Source organism: Corvus cornix, chromosome 13 (genome assembly GCF_000738735.6).
Source record: "Corvus cornix cornix isolate S_Up_H32 chromosome 13, ASM73873v5, whole genome shotgun sequence".
NCBI lineage: Eukaryota > Metazoa > Chordata > Aves > Passeriformes > Corvidae > Corvus > Corvus cornix.
Genome location: NC_046343.1, coordinates 13,849,444 through 13,867,854, shown reverse-complemented (window position 1 = coordinate 13,867,854; position 18,411 = coordinate 13,849,444). Strand labels below are relative to the sequence as shown.

The following is an 18,411-nucleotide window of genomic DNA, read 5'->3' as shown; positions in this document are numbered from 1 at the left end:
AATGCGAGCTTTGTTTTGTAAACATGGCAGGCTTTGTTGTTGTCATTTGTGCAGTGAAGAAAGCAAGGTCATGTCTGTGATTTGCTTGTTCAGACTTTCAGCTTGGGCTGGGTAAGTGATGTGAGTAGTAACCCAAGCGAGGCCTGCTTCACTGAAAGGCAAGTTGGACAGAAAGCAAGTAACAACTTTAAAAACGTGTAAGCGAAGTTAACAACCCTTGTGCAATAGCAAGGTTGTTCTATTGGATGTGTTGATCCCAGCATTCCTGGACCTGGAAAAGTCTTTAACTCATAATAAACAAATACAAATGCTTTGGAATTTAGCAGTAAGTTCTAATGCTATAGAAAAGACCAGTTATGTTGGTCTGCTGTAGTGGTTTTTTCAATAACTCATCAGTGATAGAATAAATACAGGCTGCAGCACTTAACTAGGCTGTGGGAAAGTTTTATTAATGGCAAAAAAAAGGAAAAGGAAGTATTAATTGTAGTGAACAACTGTGATACATCTGAAGTTGCATATTATCTACCTCCAGATAGCGATGAAGCTGTGATAGAACATCTAGTTCAAATCTTTCCACCTCCGAAGGGAATAAATTAGAAAATACAACAACCAAAATAACTCTGAATTCTTTGGAGTTACCATCATTAAACAGAACGTGAGAGTGAATATTTAATTACATTTGCAGTCAGGCTGGAAAGTATGGGCTCGTGCAGCTTTACTGCTGGTCAAGACTGTATTCACTGGAAAGTGATGCGTTTCTGCCTGGCAATCCTTCAAATTCAGCCTCCCAAAAGGACTTTGGGAGGGTTTGGGTGAGTGAAGGCATCAGATGCAATTACAAAAAGGATCAGAAGATCAAAGAGCAAGACTGAGTGCAGTGTAGGAGAAGGCTGCAAAGCAAAGCTGCAGGGAGAAAATACTGAAGAAAAAGTTAAAAAGCTTGAAATTTTTTCAGGCACCAAAGGAACAAGAGGTCCCTGAAAAATTCAGCAGGACTTCAAGAAGCAATTTATTGACAAAAGCAGCAGACATTTCTCAGATTTGATGAGTTCTCAGCCTCAGTGCTCACCTGGCAAGGTGGAGGTCAGACATCACCTTGATAGAAACCTGCCATGAGGAGGAGAGGAAATGCTGGATGAAATTTTGCTCACTCAAGATCATCCAAAATGTAATGAGCCTGTGATGCCTCCCAGTGTTCCAGGAAGACAACTTTGGTGAAGTGATGCTTTATTAACTTCAAGCAGCCCAAGGATCAAATAATGTAGTAAGATTTTTCTTTGACTCTGTGTGTGTGCTCACCCTCTGTACCCTAATTCAGTATTTCAGGTATTTTTACATTTGTGGGCAAAGCTGACTGTGAGACTGAAGGCAAAGCCTGTAACAAACCTCTCAATTATTTATTCATCTTGCTCATCATCCCATGTGATGCCCTGCAGCTCAGCTCCTTCCTTCAGCTGCTTTGGAACCTGTTGAGTTCCAGTTTCATTGCTGTCTGACCTTGGACATAGGGTGCAACTGAGGCACAGTGAACACTGGCAATATGGATATGAGGTAGCATTAGACCTCATCCTCTAGATTCAGCACAAGATAAAGCTAGTGTCAGATATTTGGATGCTGAGGAAAGATTTGGTGCATGTGAAATACAGAATATTTATCCACAAGTAGAATTTCTCTAAAATTGTTTCAAGTTTGCTGCTTGTAATGGTTTGTTTGCTTATGGAGTTTGTTTTCTAGAGCTGGACACCTTCCATTCCCAGCTTCTGAGCTGTGTTGAGCATCTTGCAGAGTCAGGGCATATAAGCTCTTTGTAGGAAACAGCTTTTCTCAGCCATAGTTAGTCCTCTATTCTTGTAGGCCATGAATCTCTGTAACTTCATTCAGTCATCCAGTGGAGAGATTTGTTGCTCATCACCAGAGCAGCAAGTGCCTTCTCAGGTTTATCTATGACATGGCACAGCGTATTTTATATGTGACATTCCTTTAAAAATGTTACTAATGTTCAAGTGGGTGTACTGATGGAACAATTTCAAATGCATATGTTGCCACTGATCTCCTTGGTGCTGTCTGGACCAGTCATTTTCATGTGTGAATACTTATGCTAATCCATGCCTCGTTAATATATTAAGTATCAATTTGCATAAACAAGGTTGTTGAATGGTGTAATTTAAATGCTAGGCACAGCTATTTTGCCTGTGACAGGAAGGTATGAAAAATAATTGTAATAAATATTGATAATAAAGCAGCAACAGAGAAATTGCTTTTGAATGGCTCTATAACAACCAGAACACAAGTCCTGGGTTGTAGATTTACAGTGCATCAGTTCTCAAAGAAGCATGGATTTACTGGCAGAAAGGTTTGTGTATTTGCTAAGGTAAAAAGAAATGAAATTATCAGGAATGCTTTTCATTTTATTAATTTTTTTCCTGCTGCTTTAAAACATCTATCCCATGAAGCTGACTTGTGAATCAGACATGAGTGACAGAGCCCCTTTTGACTTGGCTCTTACTTCAAATGGAGAATTCCAGCACTAGCTCAGGCTTAGCCCTGGCACAAGCCCTTCTTCAGTATCAGCTCAGTGCTGGAAGAAGTGCCTCTAGGATCTGTTCATTGTTCAGAGCCACGGCTAGCAAGGTTAAACTTCTACCTCAGCTTAAGACAGCTCCTTCTGGCCTTTTGGAGTGGGAGCTGACCTCCCGCGTGGATGTTGGGCAACACTGGGAACACGAAGTCGTGTGAGCTGACCTATGCTCACTGTCTGGAGCTGTGAGCACTTGTGCCAGAGCTCTGCTTACAAGGGTGAGCCTGCAGCTGGATGTATACATGTATTTCTCTATCTCCAGTTTCTAGAACAATGGCTATACATGTGTTTAGGTACATTTTAAGTATTTGACAAAGCATAATCTGAATTTCAGTTTGGAATCTGAGTCTTCAGGTAAATGGCAGCAAGGAGAAAAATAACCAGGAGACTCAGGAAATAATTTTGTTCCCACTAATGTATTTTTAGAGTGAATTTTAAAGTTTTGTGCCAAAAAAAATAGAGAATATGCTCAATTTTTGTGTAACACTTTCTCAAATTTCAGCAATTTATGAAATTGTCATTGTGGCTTTCCTCAGAATTTAGCCTGGTAGAGTAGGGCTGATCCTGGTGCAACAAGAATTTCTTTTCTTTTTACTCCTATTTTTTCCATCTCTTCCCAAGTCATTGGCAATAATTCCTAGTTATTGCAGGACACTGTTTTGTTTAGATTGCCAGGCCCATATTAGAAGGCTGGGAAAGGTCAGAGCACTCCAGTAGATGATTTATTGTAAGAGGTCAGGTGAGTCTTAGATTTACATACCCACAGCAGGGACAAATAATTTTATTTGTGTGTTTTTACTTCTGTATCTTGCACAAGTGAAGCGAGTGACTCCACTAAGATTAGAAACAGTGAACTCTCATTCCCATTTTTTTCTCTGTTGTTGTTCAGTGAATTTGGAGGGTTTTTTATTTTTTCATGTGAAAGGTCAGGGCAATATTAGTGTTTCTCATTTAGACTCATTAAAGAGAAAATAATATGTATTTTAGGTTTTGAAATGGTACTATAGTCTGAATGTCATAGGGGAAAATGACTTCATGGATAATGCTGTTCTGTGTTTGTCACGTTAGGGTTTGCAGCTTTAGCTTAAACCTGACATCTGCCTGTCTCTCTATGCCCCCGTTCATACACAAACTTACTTGCAATTTGTGGCTATGCTGGGGGGGTGGGTTGCTGCATCCAGGGGCTTCTGTAAATTAGGGAGGGTAAAGGTACAGGCAGAGCAGCATTGGTAGGTGCTCCTCTACTCTGGAGCCCTGCAAAGCCCTCTGCCCACCTCTGGGCCAACTTGAATCCTGTAAGTTCCTCAGGGCTGCTTTATTCCAGGGCTTTTTCCACTGGATTAATGAAATCTTGCTGACAATCTTCATGAGAGAAGATTACAGAAGATTTGTTTCATGTGAATTGGCTATTAATGTTTTTGCTGTTGCTGCTTTGGCAAGAATGAATTCTGAACCAAGGAGTAAGTCTGCTGTGGAAGCCAACTGGAGGGAATCTGAAAAGAAAACAAGAGCTGACTGGAATTACTGATCTGCATGTAACTTCTCAGTAGTTATTGATTAGCTTCATGCAAAAATTGCCAATCTGTAGTTGTCTAGGTAGTTAATCTGAGCTCCATGGTAAGGCAGTGGTTTGTGTAGCTTTGCTTTTGCTGAGAGGCACCCCCAGTGACACCCTGCTCCTCTACGACGATGAAAAAATTCCCACTCTGTGCAGGTTAGCAGCAGGGTTTTACTGAGGAGGGATCTGTGGGAATGTTAATCAATCACCCATTTTCCAGTATATGAGTAAAACACTGACTGCCCCACAAGAAATCCAAACAGGTCAGACAGCAGCCAGTAACCCTGTGTTTGCTGTGGTAGATACTTGGTTTGCCCAAAAAAGATGAATGCCCTGTCTCGGTGTCCATGTGGTCTGTGGGTCAAAATAAATCTCCTGTAGCAAGGAACAGAATTTGTATACTACATGCACTAATCTAAGTATGGCTCAACTTTTTTGACTTCTGAAAATATGTTCTGGATGCCGATAGAGGAGGGGGAAACAGCAAAAACGATGCATTTTCTGTATGTGTGAAAAGTGCTCGATAGACAAGAGACTAATTTTGTTCCTTTTGTCCATATACTTTGGTTTGGGGACTGTGCATGCGATGTGTGAACATTTGACTGACCCCTGTGTGTATGTGAAATTGGCCAGGCTCCCTGAAGTGCGTGGTGCGCTGCTCCTTCCTGCAGCTGAGGGTTTGGCCCCGGTAGCACAGCAGGGAGGCTGCTTCCCTGTCAGCACTTCTGTGCCTGAGAGATAAGCATGGCTTGTTCAACCCACAGAATCATATTCTATAGAAGGTTTGGATTGGAAGGGGCCTTAAAGGCCATCTTGTTCCTACCCCCTGCCATGGGCTGGGACACCTTTCACTGGACAGGTTGCTCCAAGCCCCATCCAGCTTTGCCTGGAACTCACACTTGAAGATGAGATATTCCAAAAAGTTGATGCTCAGTCTTGACGATACCGTCAAATAAGTAAATTAAAAGTAGTGCAGACATTCTGATCTGAATTTATGCATTTGTGTTTGCTTTCGTTGGGGTTATTGCACACATTAGTGTGTTGCCAGCACTGGAAGTAGTGCCACAATGTGTCTCAGAGCCGTCTCCACCCTTCCATTGGTACATCTTGAAATGGAGTATTTTTAATTAGTTATTAACTCCAGAGAGTATCTGGATTGGTGTATTGAACAGAATTTGATAATATCTGCCACCAATAATATGATTTGGGGAGCACTTCAGCAGCAAGATAAAAGTTATTATATAATTGTAACAGTAGTAATTCAGTCCACCAGCTAGCATGGGAGGAATAGCATATATCCCTTTTATTAGAAGCATTCTTCATCTGCTGTGACCTTAACGTGAGTTCTCTCACAAAAATGAAGTTAAAATGGAGTTATAGATGGAAATACTCACTGGTACTGCTGACAGACTCATATTACAGAGACACTGCAGTTATTCCCCAAAAGATGTGACGCTATGCAAAATGCAAAAATCTCCAGATATGTCAAGATTTTTGAGTGTCTTACCAGTGTATTTTTCACGTCATATCTTTGTAGCTCTACATACTTCTGCCATATAAGAATGCAGCTGAATCTAGATAAAAACTGGCTTAAGAAACAGATTTTTTTTCCAAACCTTTTTTCCCAAAAAGAATGCTGTTTTCCTTTGGTCAGAGGAAGGTTGGATTTGGCTCCCATTAAGATTTCAGGACTTCGTAAGTCCTGAAAACATTTATTGGAAATGTCAGTTATTTTAACAGCTTGGAAGCTACCTGAAATTATTTCTTTTTGTGAAATCCAGTGTAGAACAAACCTTGTTTTGTCCCATGGGTCTCCTGGTAAGGAGGTTTCAGTTTGTAGATCACCCTGTTACACTACTTTCTTAGTCATCCCCAATCCCACTTAATTTACATTACTTGTATATGTATGCTGTAGTGATGAGCTTTATGGTACAATCTAGTCTTTGTTTTAATTTGGTGAATGACTTCAGTGTACTGACTGCTGGCAGTAGTGTCACAGACCTTGTGGTTTCCATAGGGATGATGGAATTTCCCGTGATTGTTTCATAGATAACTGATAAACAACTGCCCTTCCTAAGCTTGCTTTTGTCTGGAATTGCTGTAGCTATACCGAGGTATCAGGTACAATCTGGTTTTGGTTGGATATTCAGGGCAGGTGCCACGTCTGAACTTCAAAGCCTGTTTATGTCCACTCTGCAGCAAAGTCTGCTCCATCCTGCACAGATGTAGTGTAGTTCAATACACAATAACGACAAAGCAAAATATTCCCAGGCGATCTGCTAGACTGATGCTAATGTACTGAGGTGCGCCTTTGTGTCAGAACCAAGCTCTGAATTTACTGCAGGCAGGTTTACAGGCAGAGCATCAGGAGATGTGCATTTGCAGGATGGAAAATTCAGGGAGACATCAACCTGGGTGTTTGGTGTGCAAGACATTTGGGAGATGTGGGTGCTTACTTACTTAATGCTTATTTTAAGGAAGCTTGCCAAGGTAATCTCTATGTTAAGGCATTGTTAACCATTTTAACCAGCTTCAACAGCAAACATTTTACCGGAATAATATTACCTTTTTTTTCCAGCATGAAAGATGATAGCATAAAACATAAACATAAAATTATGAATCCTCATTAAGAAAGCTGTGCTTAATTTAAGAAATGATACAATTAGTGTTGTGCATCATTTCACCTAAAGCATAATGCTATTAATGATAACTAAAAATTCTGACTTCTCTAGAGCACCTTCTAGCAAGACCTGACTAGGGAAGTGAGTGTTCATGCCTGGCGTGCGTTCCTTGCACATTCAGAATGAAACAGTACCAATTACTTTCTCGGGTGGCCAGGAAGGTCAACACTACCCCAGCTTATACCAGCAATAGTGTGGCCAGCAGGACCAGGGCAGTGACCATCCCCCGCCCTGGGCACTGGTGAGGCCATTCCTTGAATCCTGAGGTCAGTTTTGGGCCCTTCATGACAAAAAGGACATCAAGGAGCTGAAGCATGTCCAGAGAAGGACCATGGAGCTGGGGAAGTGTCTGAAGCACAGGTCTGATGAGGAGCAGATGAGGCAACTCAGGAGGCTCAGCCTGGAGAAAAGGAGGTGCAGGGGCAGTGTCTCACTCTCTACAACTCCCTGACAGGAGATCAGAGGCAGGTGAGGGTCAGGCTATGCTCCCAGATTGTAGTGACGGAACAAGAGGAAACAGCCTCAAGTTGCACCAGGAGAGGTTTAGATTGGATGTCAAGGAAAATTTCTTCACTGAAAGTACTGTTAAGCCCTGTCACAGGCTGCCCAGGGAAGTGATGGAGTCACAGTCCCTGGAACTGTTTAAAAGACATGTGGATGTGGTACTTGGGGACAAGGTTTAGTGGTAGACTCGGCAGTGTTGGATAACGGTTGGACTTGATTATCTTAGAGGGCTTTTCCAACCTAAAAGATTCTATGATTAAATGTACAAACAGAATATATTCTTATTTAGCATATGTTTTGCCTGATGTGATTTAACTTGGCACTAGCTGAACTTACCTAGGGGTGTCTAATGGCTGCTTCTGTTCTCTTTTACAAGGCCCTATAGTGAGAAATGAGATGTGAAAAAACAGCTGGTTAACTGTCCACATTAGTTACCCAGAGGTTTGTGCATCTGCTCAGTGACCTGAATTGTATGTAGTTAGTTGGGCCCATTTCTGTCAAGTGCACTAAAGCAAAAGGAAAGGAGAGATTCGAGATCATCTGGATGTCTTCTCTACTCTTTTCTCCTCCCTAAAGTAGTCATCCATGGAAATACCAAATAATTAAAAACTGCCTTTTCTTTCTCAGTGAGGCCTCTGACCATTATTACAAGACAGAAATGAAGCTGGCTGTTAACCTGGATTGACATTCAGTGTTCACATTCTTTATACAGCTTTGATATATTCTCTTTAATGCTTCTTGGAACAAACCACCACTGAATTCCTGTCTGTCACTCAGCTTGCTTAGTCTGTAAGTTCCAACAGTGCTGAGCTGACGCTGGGTGTATGAGCAAGGGAGGAAGTACATGCCACACTCAGCAGTTGGGAGAGATGTCCTTGTCATCACACACGTGACCAGATGTGTTCCCTGGGATCCTTCTGTGTGCTTGGTCACAACATGCCTCACTCTGAGCCTGTGAATTTAGCTGTATACTTGTCTGTAATGTTCAGGGAGGCTGTGATGTGATAGAAATGCTTATGTATGAAGGTGAAAAGGTGATTTACCAAGCTTTGGGTTTGTGCACGTACCTGGTACTCAGTGCTGGCTGCTTGATGTTCCCTGTGGTGTTTTTAGCAGCCAAGTGCCTATTTTGTGACTATTGCTATGGTGGCAGTCAGTGCTATCACAGAGATTGGGAATAAATGCCCACCTGGCAGCCAGGTTATCATATTCCCCTTACACAGGCCAGTCTTGATCAGGCTTTGTGATACATGATATACATACATGATGTGATGCAGCATCTGCCCTGGCCTTTCTTCATGCAAAGGGAAAAGGCTTTTGGCATCTTCTATTACTGTCTCACTATCTGTCAAAATTCCCTTAAAAACCCATTCATTCATTCTGTATGTGAGAGATGCCTTAACACATTACATGCATATCCATATACTGCTTTTCAAATGACATTAACTCTTTCTGGTGTGGTTTCCACAGTCCAGCACTGTGGTGTCCTGGTTCTCAGCCTTCTCTGTGGCCTGACAGTTCCTCAGGGTTTTCTACTTCAAACTGTCTTGAAGTTCCTCATGCATGGATTTGATAATTTTGAAAGGTAGGGCTTCACTTGGCACAATATGCAAACAGATTTCATGGGGTAATAGACAGTTTTTCATTACTGAAACGTGAGCTTTTTCCTCCTCAGGCATCACTGTAATGGCATCTTGAGAACCAAAGATTGCAGTTCTTGATTCCGCTACATGAAGCCTCCTCTCAAGTGTCTTTGGTTGTGACAGACACGCTCTTACTCTGAGTGCTGGCTCAATAGCCTGGTTTCAGAACCTACCCCTGTCCTTCCCCTCCCATCTGAATGCTGTTATGAAATTCTTCCAGTTTTTATGTTTCCTTATCACTAAATCACACCTTTTACTGACAACTTCCTTGCCAAAGCCTTGTGTTTTGGAGTGTCCACAGCCATTTCCTTCTTCCTGCTTCCTGGACTCTGCTCAGCTCTCTCCTTTCTCCAGATGGGTTCATATCACTGTTGTTCGCCACCTTCCTTTGTATTTTGTCACAGCAGTGCTGGCAGTCTTTTCTGATCGTCTCCTGCCTCTCTAGCCTTCTGCCTTGCTGACGTTTCTTCTTGTCAACTTTACATAGTTTAGCACAGTGTCCTGCTGCCTGTCTGTTGTCATTCACTCCCACTGGCAGTGGTGTGCCAGGACAACCATGTGCCAGGACAACCATGTGCCAGGACTGCTGTGCTCACTGGTCCTGCAGCATGCCCCCTCTCCATCAGGCATTTCTCCATGCTACCCTTTGGGCAAGTGCTTTGCCTGGGTTTTTTGTCTCTCCTATTCTTTCAGCTTTTTATCTGGAATCAGTGTCCCCCTGTTTACAGAAGAAATACTCCAACCAAAGATATAAAACAGTATCTACCTTGTGTTTTGTTGAAGTTGTCACTAGAAATATGAAGTATTCCCTTCCCGAGCTCTCAGCTGTCTGAGTGTGACATCCCTAGGGCAAACATTAGGGCTGCTCTGTGTAGATTTCCCCAGTTTTATTATTATAACAAAGAAGAACCAGCAGACAAAAATGTAGTTTTATTTTCAGCTCTCATTATATTGTGTCACATAGGTTGAACAGTCCCTTGTTCTTTTTTCATTTAATTTCCTTAAAGTACATAAATGTGTATGTCCATGCATACCCGTGTACAGCTGCAGTGGAGACTGCTTTGGTATTTGCAAGGAGGGCCAGGGCTGCACAGGAACATCTGATCTTGGGTTCAGGATACCAGTGTTTGACTACTTGCTCTGAGAATAGGATGCAAAATTCCAGCTCCATTTTTCTGCTCTCCTCCTCGGGATGTTAAAGAGAAGGCGCACCCCTTATTGCTCAGACCTCACCACCTGGGTTTTTGTTCCTTGTTTGGTGGCATGAAGTGACTGTTGTATTTACTTTGGCTTTGCATAGCTGTATTTGCTATAGCCTGGAAGGTATGTGGCTTTCCAACACTCTAATATTGTCCCTGCCTTAGTTAAATAAGAATCTAGATGATCCCACAGCTTAAAGTCTCATCTACTCCATCTGTTTTCTGAGCATTGTTATTCACCAGCTTTCATGAAATGAAAAATATATTTCCATCAAAATGGAAAGGAGGACCTCTAGCCTTTGGAGTCTGACAAAGCCTGAGAATTTGCTTTGGGCCTGCAAAGGTGCAGTAATGAATCTTTTGATGGCTCCTGTTCTGCTGTGTTGTCCTTACAGAGAGCAAAAGATACCTTTGAAAACATCCCCGTTTATTATAACAGGTCATGAGCGGAGAAAAAGAGGATGAAATTAGGTTCTTGATTGTTGTTGCTTTTATGGAAGAAACATTTCCAAAAAGTAGCTGCTGGAAAAACAATATATGTATGGTGAATTTTGACTTAGTGAAAACCTAGAGTAGGCAAACCAGGTAAGTCTGGGTTGGGTGATACCAATTGACAAAAAGGTAAATGATGGCCCACCAAGATCCCCAGACACTTTTTGCAGGTATAGACCAGCAAAAACCCACCTCATCTGGGTGTCTCTGTGATCAAGCTGGTTCCAAGGGCAGAGCAGATTGCCCCATGCTGCTTTCATTTATCCCTGTAGGTCTTTGCAGGAGCTCTGTGTGTTTGCTTGGCAGATGGATTTAGCTGTCAATCTTCCTGCTTTGAACTGAGCTGATTTCAGTAAGTTAGTGATACATATTTGCAGTAAAGAAACCTACCTTAAATGCATTGGTTAGTGTAGTTGCAACCTGAGCAGTCTAATCAAAGTTATTTTTATTTTTAATAATAGCAGGGAAATAAAGGAAAATTATGATTAGTACTGCAAGAGGAGTGGTGAGCCTGCCTCTTTTCCTGCTTCCTGCAGTCCTGCAGGGTCAGTATGGAGGGGCTGCACTATGGAGCCTTCTCAGCATCCCAAGCTGTATGCATGCAGTTGTGATGGTGAGGATTTCTTCTTCTCTTCAATGCCCAGTTGGAGCTGTTTTGATTCATTTCCTAATATGCATTGCACCTTGGTCTTCCTTAGTTGGTCTGCCACTGTGTGGAGTGCTCCTGCTTGGAGCCTTAGCGCCGAGATGATGTGAAGGATGAGTCCTTTGACATTGGGGAATGTCTGGGGTGCTCTGGCATGTTGAGGTGGATGTGCTTTCTCTAACTTCTCATTCAAGCAAGCAACAACACTGGAAATTGAGCTGGCAGTGGCTCAGGAAGGCTCCTGCCAGAACCTTGGGCTTAGGGTCAGGCAAAGCACTCAGCAGTGGATGTTCTGGCACACACAGCTAAGAACAGCAACTGGTTAAAAATTTCCTAGGCAACAGAAACTCTCATATCATTCTCTTAGAAAAGGATTATTTTCTTGCTTGCTTTTGATTTTATTTTTTCATTCAGATAGCCAAGTCTCAGTTTCTCATTAACTGCTTTATAAATCAGAGGGAACTGGAAAAGAGGGCAAGAGCTTGTGGGCAGCTCTCTTGGTGCATGGGCAGCTTCTATGAGGGGATTTTGTGTTGGTGCTTCTGCATGAGTGCAAAATGCATGTCTCTTGCTTCCCATGGCTGGCATCCCTCATGGAGGAATCCATGCCCAGAGTATTGCAGGAGTAACTGTCTGTACTGCTGAGAACACCCAGCTTGTCACCGTGGCTGGAAGTGGTTTTGTGCCAAAGCACTGGGCAGTAATTGGGCTGGGGTTGGTGGGTCCCTGTTTTAGATATTTGACCAGTCTGCAGCTGAGGGGAGTTGAGCTGAGAGCAGCAGTCCTGGCATTTCTGTGTCAGTGCTTGAGTGGCATCACCCCAGCTCCCAGGCTGCTACTTATATGCTCTCAGTTGCCTGCCTGAAAGATTCTGTTTAATTATAGAGATTTTTGCATGTTTACATTTTTTAATAGAAATTTAATTTACAGAGAAACTGCTCTATAGAGTACCTTCTCAGGTGAGGAGAAAGTCACCTCTGCCTTAAAGTGAAGCACTCCTTGGGTAAGTGTAAAATGCTTCCCTGAAACAAGTGTTAGTTATGAAATATGAAAAATTAAAATCTTTTATTCTAAAGAACCTAGAAACTCTGACCAAGGTTTCATTCCTAAAATACTCAGAAGGGAAGTGGAATTAGTCCCTTCAAGCTCTATTTAGGCTTTCAAAGCAGAATGTATCTTGAAGCACACAAAGCTGATAGATACAGAGTAGATGGATGATAAGGGCTTGCTGTAAACAGGCAGTTTTCAAGTTTTATTTGTGTTCCTGTTATGTGAGTGCTCGTTGCTGCACTTTGAGAGAGAAAAAATGACATCAGAGTGAATTTCACCAATGCCCAGAATTGTAAAATCTGGATATATGTGAGGCATTCCCTTGCTAGTCCTGCAGGCCATATGTGCCTTGCAGGAGAGGATGGCTGATAACCCAGGAGTGTCATCCCATGGTAACAGTGCTTACATAGGTGGTGTTTTCCTGGCAATAGTCGAGATTCCTGGATGATGAAAAAAAACAACCTCCCCCTCTACTTTCCTGTGTATACCCACAAGAATCCCAGAAATGTGTCATTCAGGACACATACAATGCAAGTGTGGTCTGGCCCTGATTTGCACTAGTAGTTGTCTTTAGTGGGAAGAGGACCTGATCCTGCATCAGTGTGCAGAGCTGTACCAATCCCTGTGACCTTGCTCCTGGGAGATTTCCATCCCGTACTGGTATCAGCTAGCTGGTGATATGACTGCCTGATTGAAGATGCTATATTTGCATTTATCAAAAATAGTAAACTTCTTTTTCTGACCAAGCCTTCTGGCTGCATCCAGAATCATTGTCAGTGTCTTACTGCTTTGCTCTGATGCTTCAGTCTCACAGATGCTTATTAAAAGCAATAGTACAGAGTTATGAGGCAGAAAGAAATCAGGAAGAAATCAGTGAATAGTAATAGGTCATGATTTTAGTAGTCAGTAGACAGAGTTTAGATGGTATACAGCAGTGGTAAAAGGATGGAACAGGGTTTAACAGGCAGACAATAGTGATGGATTAATGGTGACCAGCAGGGTCACGTCTGCCCTGCTAACCTAGCTCAAGGAGATCAGTACCCAGTACTTGGCTGAGGATGTACACAGGCTTCTGCTGGAGCAAACATAGCCTGATGGACCCCTTGCTGTATCTGTGCATGCCTAGCATGTGTCTGCCCATCATCTGACTGACACTTGTGGCCCCTTCCCATGGGAGACTCTCCCCTCCTTAGCAGTAACAGGTGGAATGGTCACACAAGTCATCTGTTGGGTGAATTTTTGTGGGAAAGGGGATGGATTTAGGCAGCACAAGCATCATGAAGCAGTACCTACCCTTAGCTATGCAAGCAAGTGCTTAAAAACTGTGCTAAATCATACTGTGAGAGAGCCCCATAATGTGCTGCTGGGGTTTCTCCCTGCACTGGGAAGTGAGTGGTGGTTGGGCTCTGTAGTGCTGCACATCCATTCTGGGGGCTGGAGTCAGGTTTGGCACAATATGGTGTCTCCTTTCCCTGATGTACTTTTGGTCCTCTTACAGCATCTCTTACCCAGGATGCTGACTTAGGTACCCACACAGCTACAACTGTGCATTTCACCATCACAGTCAGAGCTCAGGCAGCTTCTTATTTCTAAAGGAAATACTCTGAAAAATATTCACCTCCTCAGATAAAGGATGTCCACCAGCACTTGTTACATCTCAAAGTGTTCTCTCCGAGGTTGATATGTTTGAATGATCATCTTTTGAGGAAAGAGAATTCCTGCCTGCTGTGGCAAATACCCTAATTTTTTAGTGTTTATGATGCCTCTGTTCCTCTGAGGTCTTGGTTTTCAGCTGTGAAAGAAAGTGTCTGCTTCTGAACTGGGGATTTACAATTCTGTGCTCATCTGCCTAGGCACAGACATGGTCCTTCCTCTTGTCCCTATTCTTGTATATTTGAGTCATATCATACAAATAAAAATGTATGTAACTGCTTATTCCCATGATTTCTTAGGGACCTGTAAATACTGATTTCCAGCCAAGACAGATCTTTTATTTCTTTCAAGTTTTAAAGAAAACGGAATATTTACATTTGCCCTTTGCCTTCATACGCCATGCTGTTTCAAGTAAACAACAGTGCAGCATCAGGGGTGCAATTTTGTCTTTCCAAATTACTTCCTTCTTGGGTGTCTCACCATATGGACAACCTGACCTGTCACTCCCAGACTGAGCTCTTTCTGCATGGCTGGGATCCAACTGATGTCAAAAGGAATCCTGAAGCCACCTACTTTCAAGGTACTTTTTGATGTAAGGAGTTTGTAGGCAGGTGGGGTCTGTCTCTTCTTCCAAGTAACAAGTGATAGAACAAGAGGAATTGGCCTCAAGGGGAGGTGTAGGTTGGATATTAGGAAAAATTCCTTCACCAAAAGGGTGGTCAAGCACTGGCACAGGCTGCCCAGGGTAGTGGGAGAGTCACCATTCCTGGACATATTTAAAAGACATGTAGATGGGGCACTTGAGGAAATGGTGGAGTAGTGGCCTTGTATGAGACTGGAAAAATTGATGTCTTGAGACATCATTTTGGAATGCATGTGTGCGGGGGCAGGGGCAGGTCAGGCCTTGCCCTGGTGAGGCAGTACCCTGCCCTGTACGCCCCGGCCCAGCAGTGGCGGCCAGTCTGTGGCACACTGGAGGCAATGCCCCACACCCATCCCCTGGAGCCCCTAACACAGCTCCTGAGTGACCAAATGACCGGAAGTCCCACATGGGGGAAAGGCCAAAGGGTATTTAAGGCCACAGGGCATGAGGCACTCAGATGTCTTGACCCTACCTCCTCTTGGAATTTCTATCTGAACACCACTGGAACCCAGGAGTTGGTAGCTATGTATGTCTTCTTCTATATCTCTTCTTGCTCTCTTTCTCCTTCTTCTAATTCCCTCTTCTTGGAGTTTTTGAGTAATTTAGAATTGAACAGGCTTAAAGGTTTGCTAAGTTGAATGGGCCCAGTTAATTCTTTGAGAAGTGTTTTATGTTGATTGAATGATGCACTAAACCTTTTGCCTAAGTTCCTCAATTTTCTGAAGTTGCCAGTAAAGTTCTTTCTGTTGTTTTGATCTCTTGAGACTATCTCGTCAGCACTTCTCGCATGCGTCTAACACAGAGTACATGAACAACCATAAAAACCCTTTTAAAAACCTCATAAACTGAGTTGTTTGGGGCCTTACACCTTGTCAACACTTGACTTCTGCTAGTGACAGTTTGCCTAGATTGAAGATTCCGGTTTTGACATCTTGGAGACATTGGCTGTAACCTCTTGTCACCCTCCAGCCTTTGTTGAATGCACAAGTCCCAAGAGCAGTGATTTTCCACATGCAGACTGTAGTCTATGTAGGATTTTATTGTGTAAATGCAAATAAAATATTAATAAATATAAATATTTGATTTAAAAAAAAAAAAAGCTTAAGAATCTCATATAGCTTTTCAGTACCTGGTGGAGATCAGCATAGCCTGAGGGACCCCCATCTGGAACTGGGTGGCTGGAGAAGCTGTTTACCTCAGTAGCAGTGGGACCTCAGCTGTGGCCAGGCTGGGAAAAGGAGTGGGGGCTGGATGGAAAGCAGGGAATGTTGCACAAGCCAGGACAGGCTCCTCACACTGTGCCAAAGGCCCCTGTGTGCCCCAAGTCTTGGGCAATTCCCTGCAAACTGATGTGTTTCATTTTAGGACTTGGGTATTTAAAACAGTACCTTCCCCCAGGCATTTCTTACAAAAAGCTCAACTGATGTGATTTGAGTTACAAAACAAGAAAAAATAAATTATTTTGTGCAATGCCTTCTGCATCTAAAAACTAATGGGAAGCTCTTTGCTGATACACACTAGGGATGCAAATGTACCTGTATATGCAAAAACAGATGCTGGCAGCAGGTGAGCAGCAGGTAAGGCAGGGTTGTACCTCTAGGGACACCAACATTTGGGGAGCTGGGACCTGCATCTGTGGGAATCTTCTGCAAAGTAAGAGGAAAGCTGAGGAAACTTGTCGAGCCAAGGTGGTTTGTTCTGTGGTGAATTTCTTCTGAAAAATATAGTATTTGCACAGATCCTGCCCTAATCTCAGTCACCATGTGGAAGTAGCAAATTACTTCGGGTTCTACGACCTGCCTCAGTGTATTTAACTCCTTCTGTACCTGAGCACTTGCTATTTCACTTTCTGAGGAAATATAACCAGCTGTCTAGCTGATTTTTTGAAATATGGCAGAACTGAAAAAAATGCTGGGAATTGTTCTACCTCTTCCTAGTCACTTGGTGTTTGCATAGTTTTGTTTCAACAGTTTTGTTTTCATACCCTTGAAAAGGATATGCACATACATACTTGGCAGAAAAATAAGTTAACTGTCTTGCATGTGTTTCTGGTGTGTGAGAAAAGATGGGAAGGAAAAGGATTGTGGTGAAATTTTCTGTTTTCCCCCTTTGCATTTAATAATTTTCCTCTGACTTCTCTGCTTGAGAAGACTGTTGGAGATTGCTGCTTTCTACCTTTCTGTCAGACTCTTAATTAGCAGGAGCACTCAGCCTGCACAGCTGGGGCTTTGATGCCTTGCTCACTATTGCTTCCCACTCAGAAGATTTCCATTCATTCCGAGTTGGTATCCAGCCCAAAGCCCTGGCTTCCCCCTGAGACCCTCAGCGTGTCTACAGGACTCCAGTTTAGTATTCACTGGAAGAGCTGCACTGATGCTCCCTCGCTAGACCTACAGGCTGCTGGTTGGAGCCATAAGGGAACGGGAGGAAGAATTAGCCTGTGTGTTTATGTGGCTGTGCTCCAGTAAATATTTTGATGCATCTGCTGCCAGCTGTGGTCTGAGGGAATCTACCTAGCATTTAAATTTTGATGGGGAGCTGTTTTGAATAATAACAGTGCAGCCGGCTGTGAGTCAGTGCATGTGTGTTGACTTAAAAAAAACCATCAAAGCTTAACGCTTGCTGAATGCCGAGCTGCAGTGCTTTGCTTTTTCCCTCCTCCTTCCTTCTTTTCTTTCTTGTCTGGACTTCCTCCGTTTTGTTTTGTTCTTGGGGGCATTTCACATAGATTTTGTTCACTGTCAGTGGAGGGGTGGGGTAAGAGGAATAAAAAAAAATCCCAGCCGAAATAAATCCTCCCCAAAAACTCACGAGTAGCTTTTGCAATGGGTGCTGTCATGGGTACATTCTCTTCTCTACAAACGAAACAAAGAAGACCATCGAAAGGTAAGACCTCCTGTTATGCTTTTCCTGTCCCTTTGGTTTATTTGCTATGGGAGACATTTGCATGGGGAAGGGAGGGGAAAATGAACATGTGCCACTTGCAAGTAACCTGGCAATGTTTTTGTGAGGGGTAATTTGCAGAGGAGAGTGGGATGCAAGGTGGTGGAAAAAACATGTGGGCATGAGGAAATTGCTGTGAAGGGGCTTGGGGGTTGAAAAGAATCCGAAATACTGTAATCCTTCATGCAGGCATGTATAAGGAGGAGAAACTCAGTGGCTTCATATGCAGAGCACTTGCAGAAGAGACCTGTTTATTTCCAAATCCCATGCTGTATAAACCCTTTGAAGAGGGAATAAAATGTAGATACACAGCAAATTCTTCCCAATACCTCTGGGTTTCTGTCTCAGGAAGTATTGTTAGAGTCAGTGTTGCATATTCAGTAATCCAACACCAAGCGTGCAGTACTAATGATTTGTGTTTTACAAAGATTAGCAAGAGGGGGGAAAAAATTAGGATGTTTTTGTAAAGAAGGAGAGAAGCAGAAGCTCATGAAGAATGAGAAAGTAAGCAGCAATTACAGGATTTTTAATCCTTAAATCCATAAATATTTCCTATAAATGCTAATTTTTCAGGAGGTCTGGTTTGTGTGGTATTTGCTTGAGCTTTGCTCAGTTTTCTTCAGGCTTAATTCAAAAATTCCAGGGTGTTGCTGAGCAGAAAGTTGAAAGCACTGTCAGGGGCACATCTATACCTTACAGAAGGAGCATTGTTTAGGAAACAGAAGGAAAAGCTCTCTAACTTCAGCAATATTTGTGCTATTAAGAAATATTCCCTGCCAGAACCCCTGCATTTAACAGTCTCTTGGTATTTCTAGGGAGGT

The 18,411-nt window shown here is 42.8% G+C and overlaps 1 protein-coding gene across 5 annotated transcripts in view; it reads left to right on the top strand.

Annotated features, from left to right (window-relative positions):
* KCNIP1 (potassium voltage-gated channel interacting protein 1) overlaps window positions 1-18,411 on the top strand; it is a 288,984-nt gene that overhangs the window by 72,894 nt on the left and 197,679 nt on the right. Inside the window, exon 1 of one of the 5 annotated variants that reach the window (XM_010410126.3) lies at window positions 16,839-17,533. The exons of 2 other annotated variants lie outside the window; for them this stretch is intronic. In XM_010410126.3, the coding sequence (XP_010408428.1) occupies window positions 17,473-17,533 (61 nt within the window). In that variant the 5' untranslated portion in view covers window positions 16,839-17,472. Of the gene's footprint in view, window positions 1-16,838; window positions 17,534-18,411 lie in introns of those variants that run through there. 2 more of the 5 variants (XM_010410131.4, XM_039559511.1) reach the window with 2 other exon arrangements.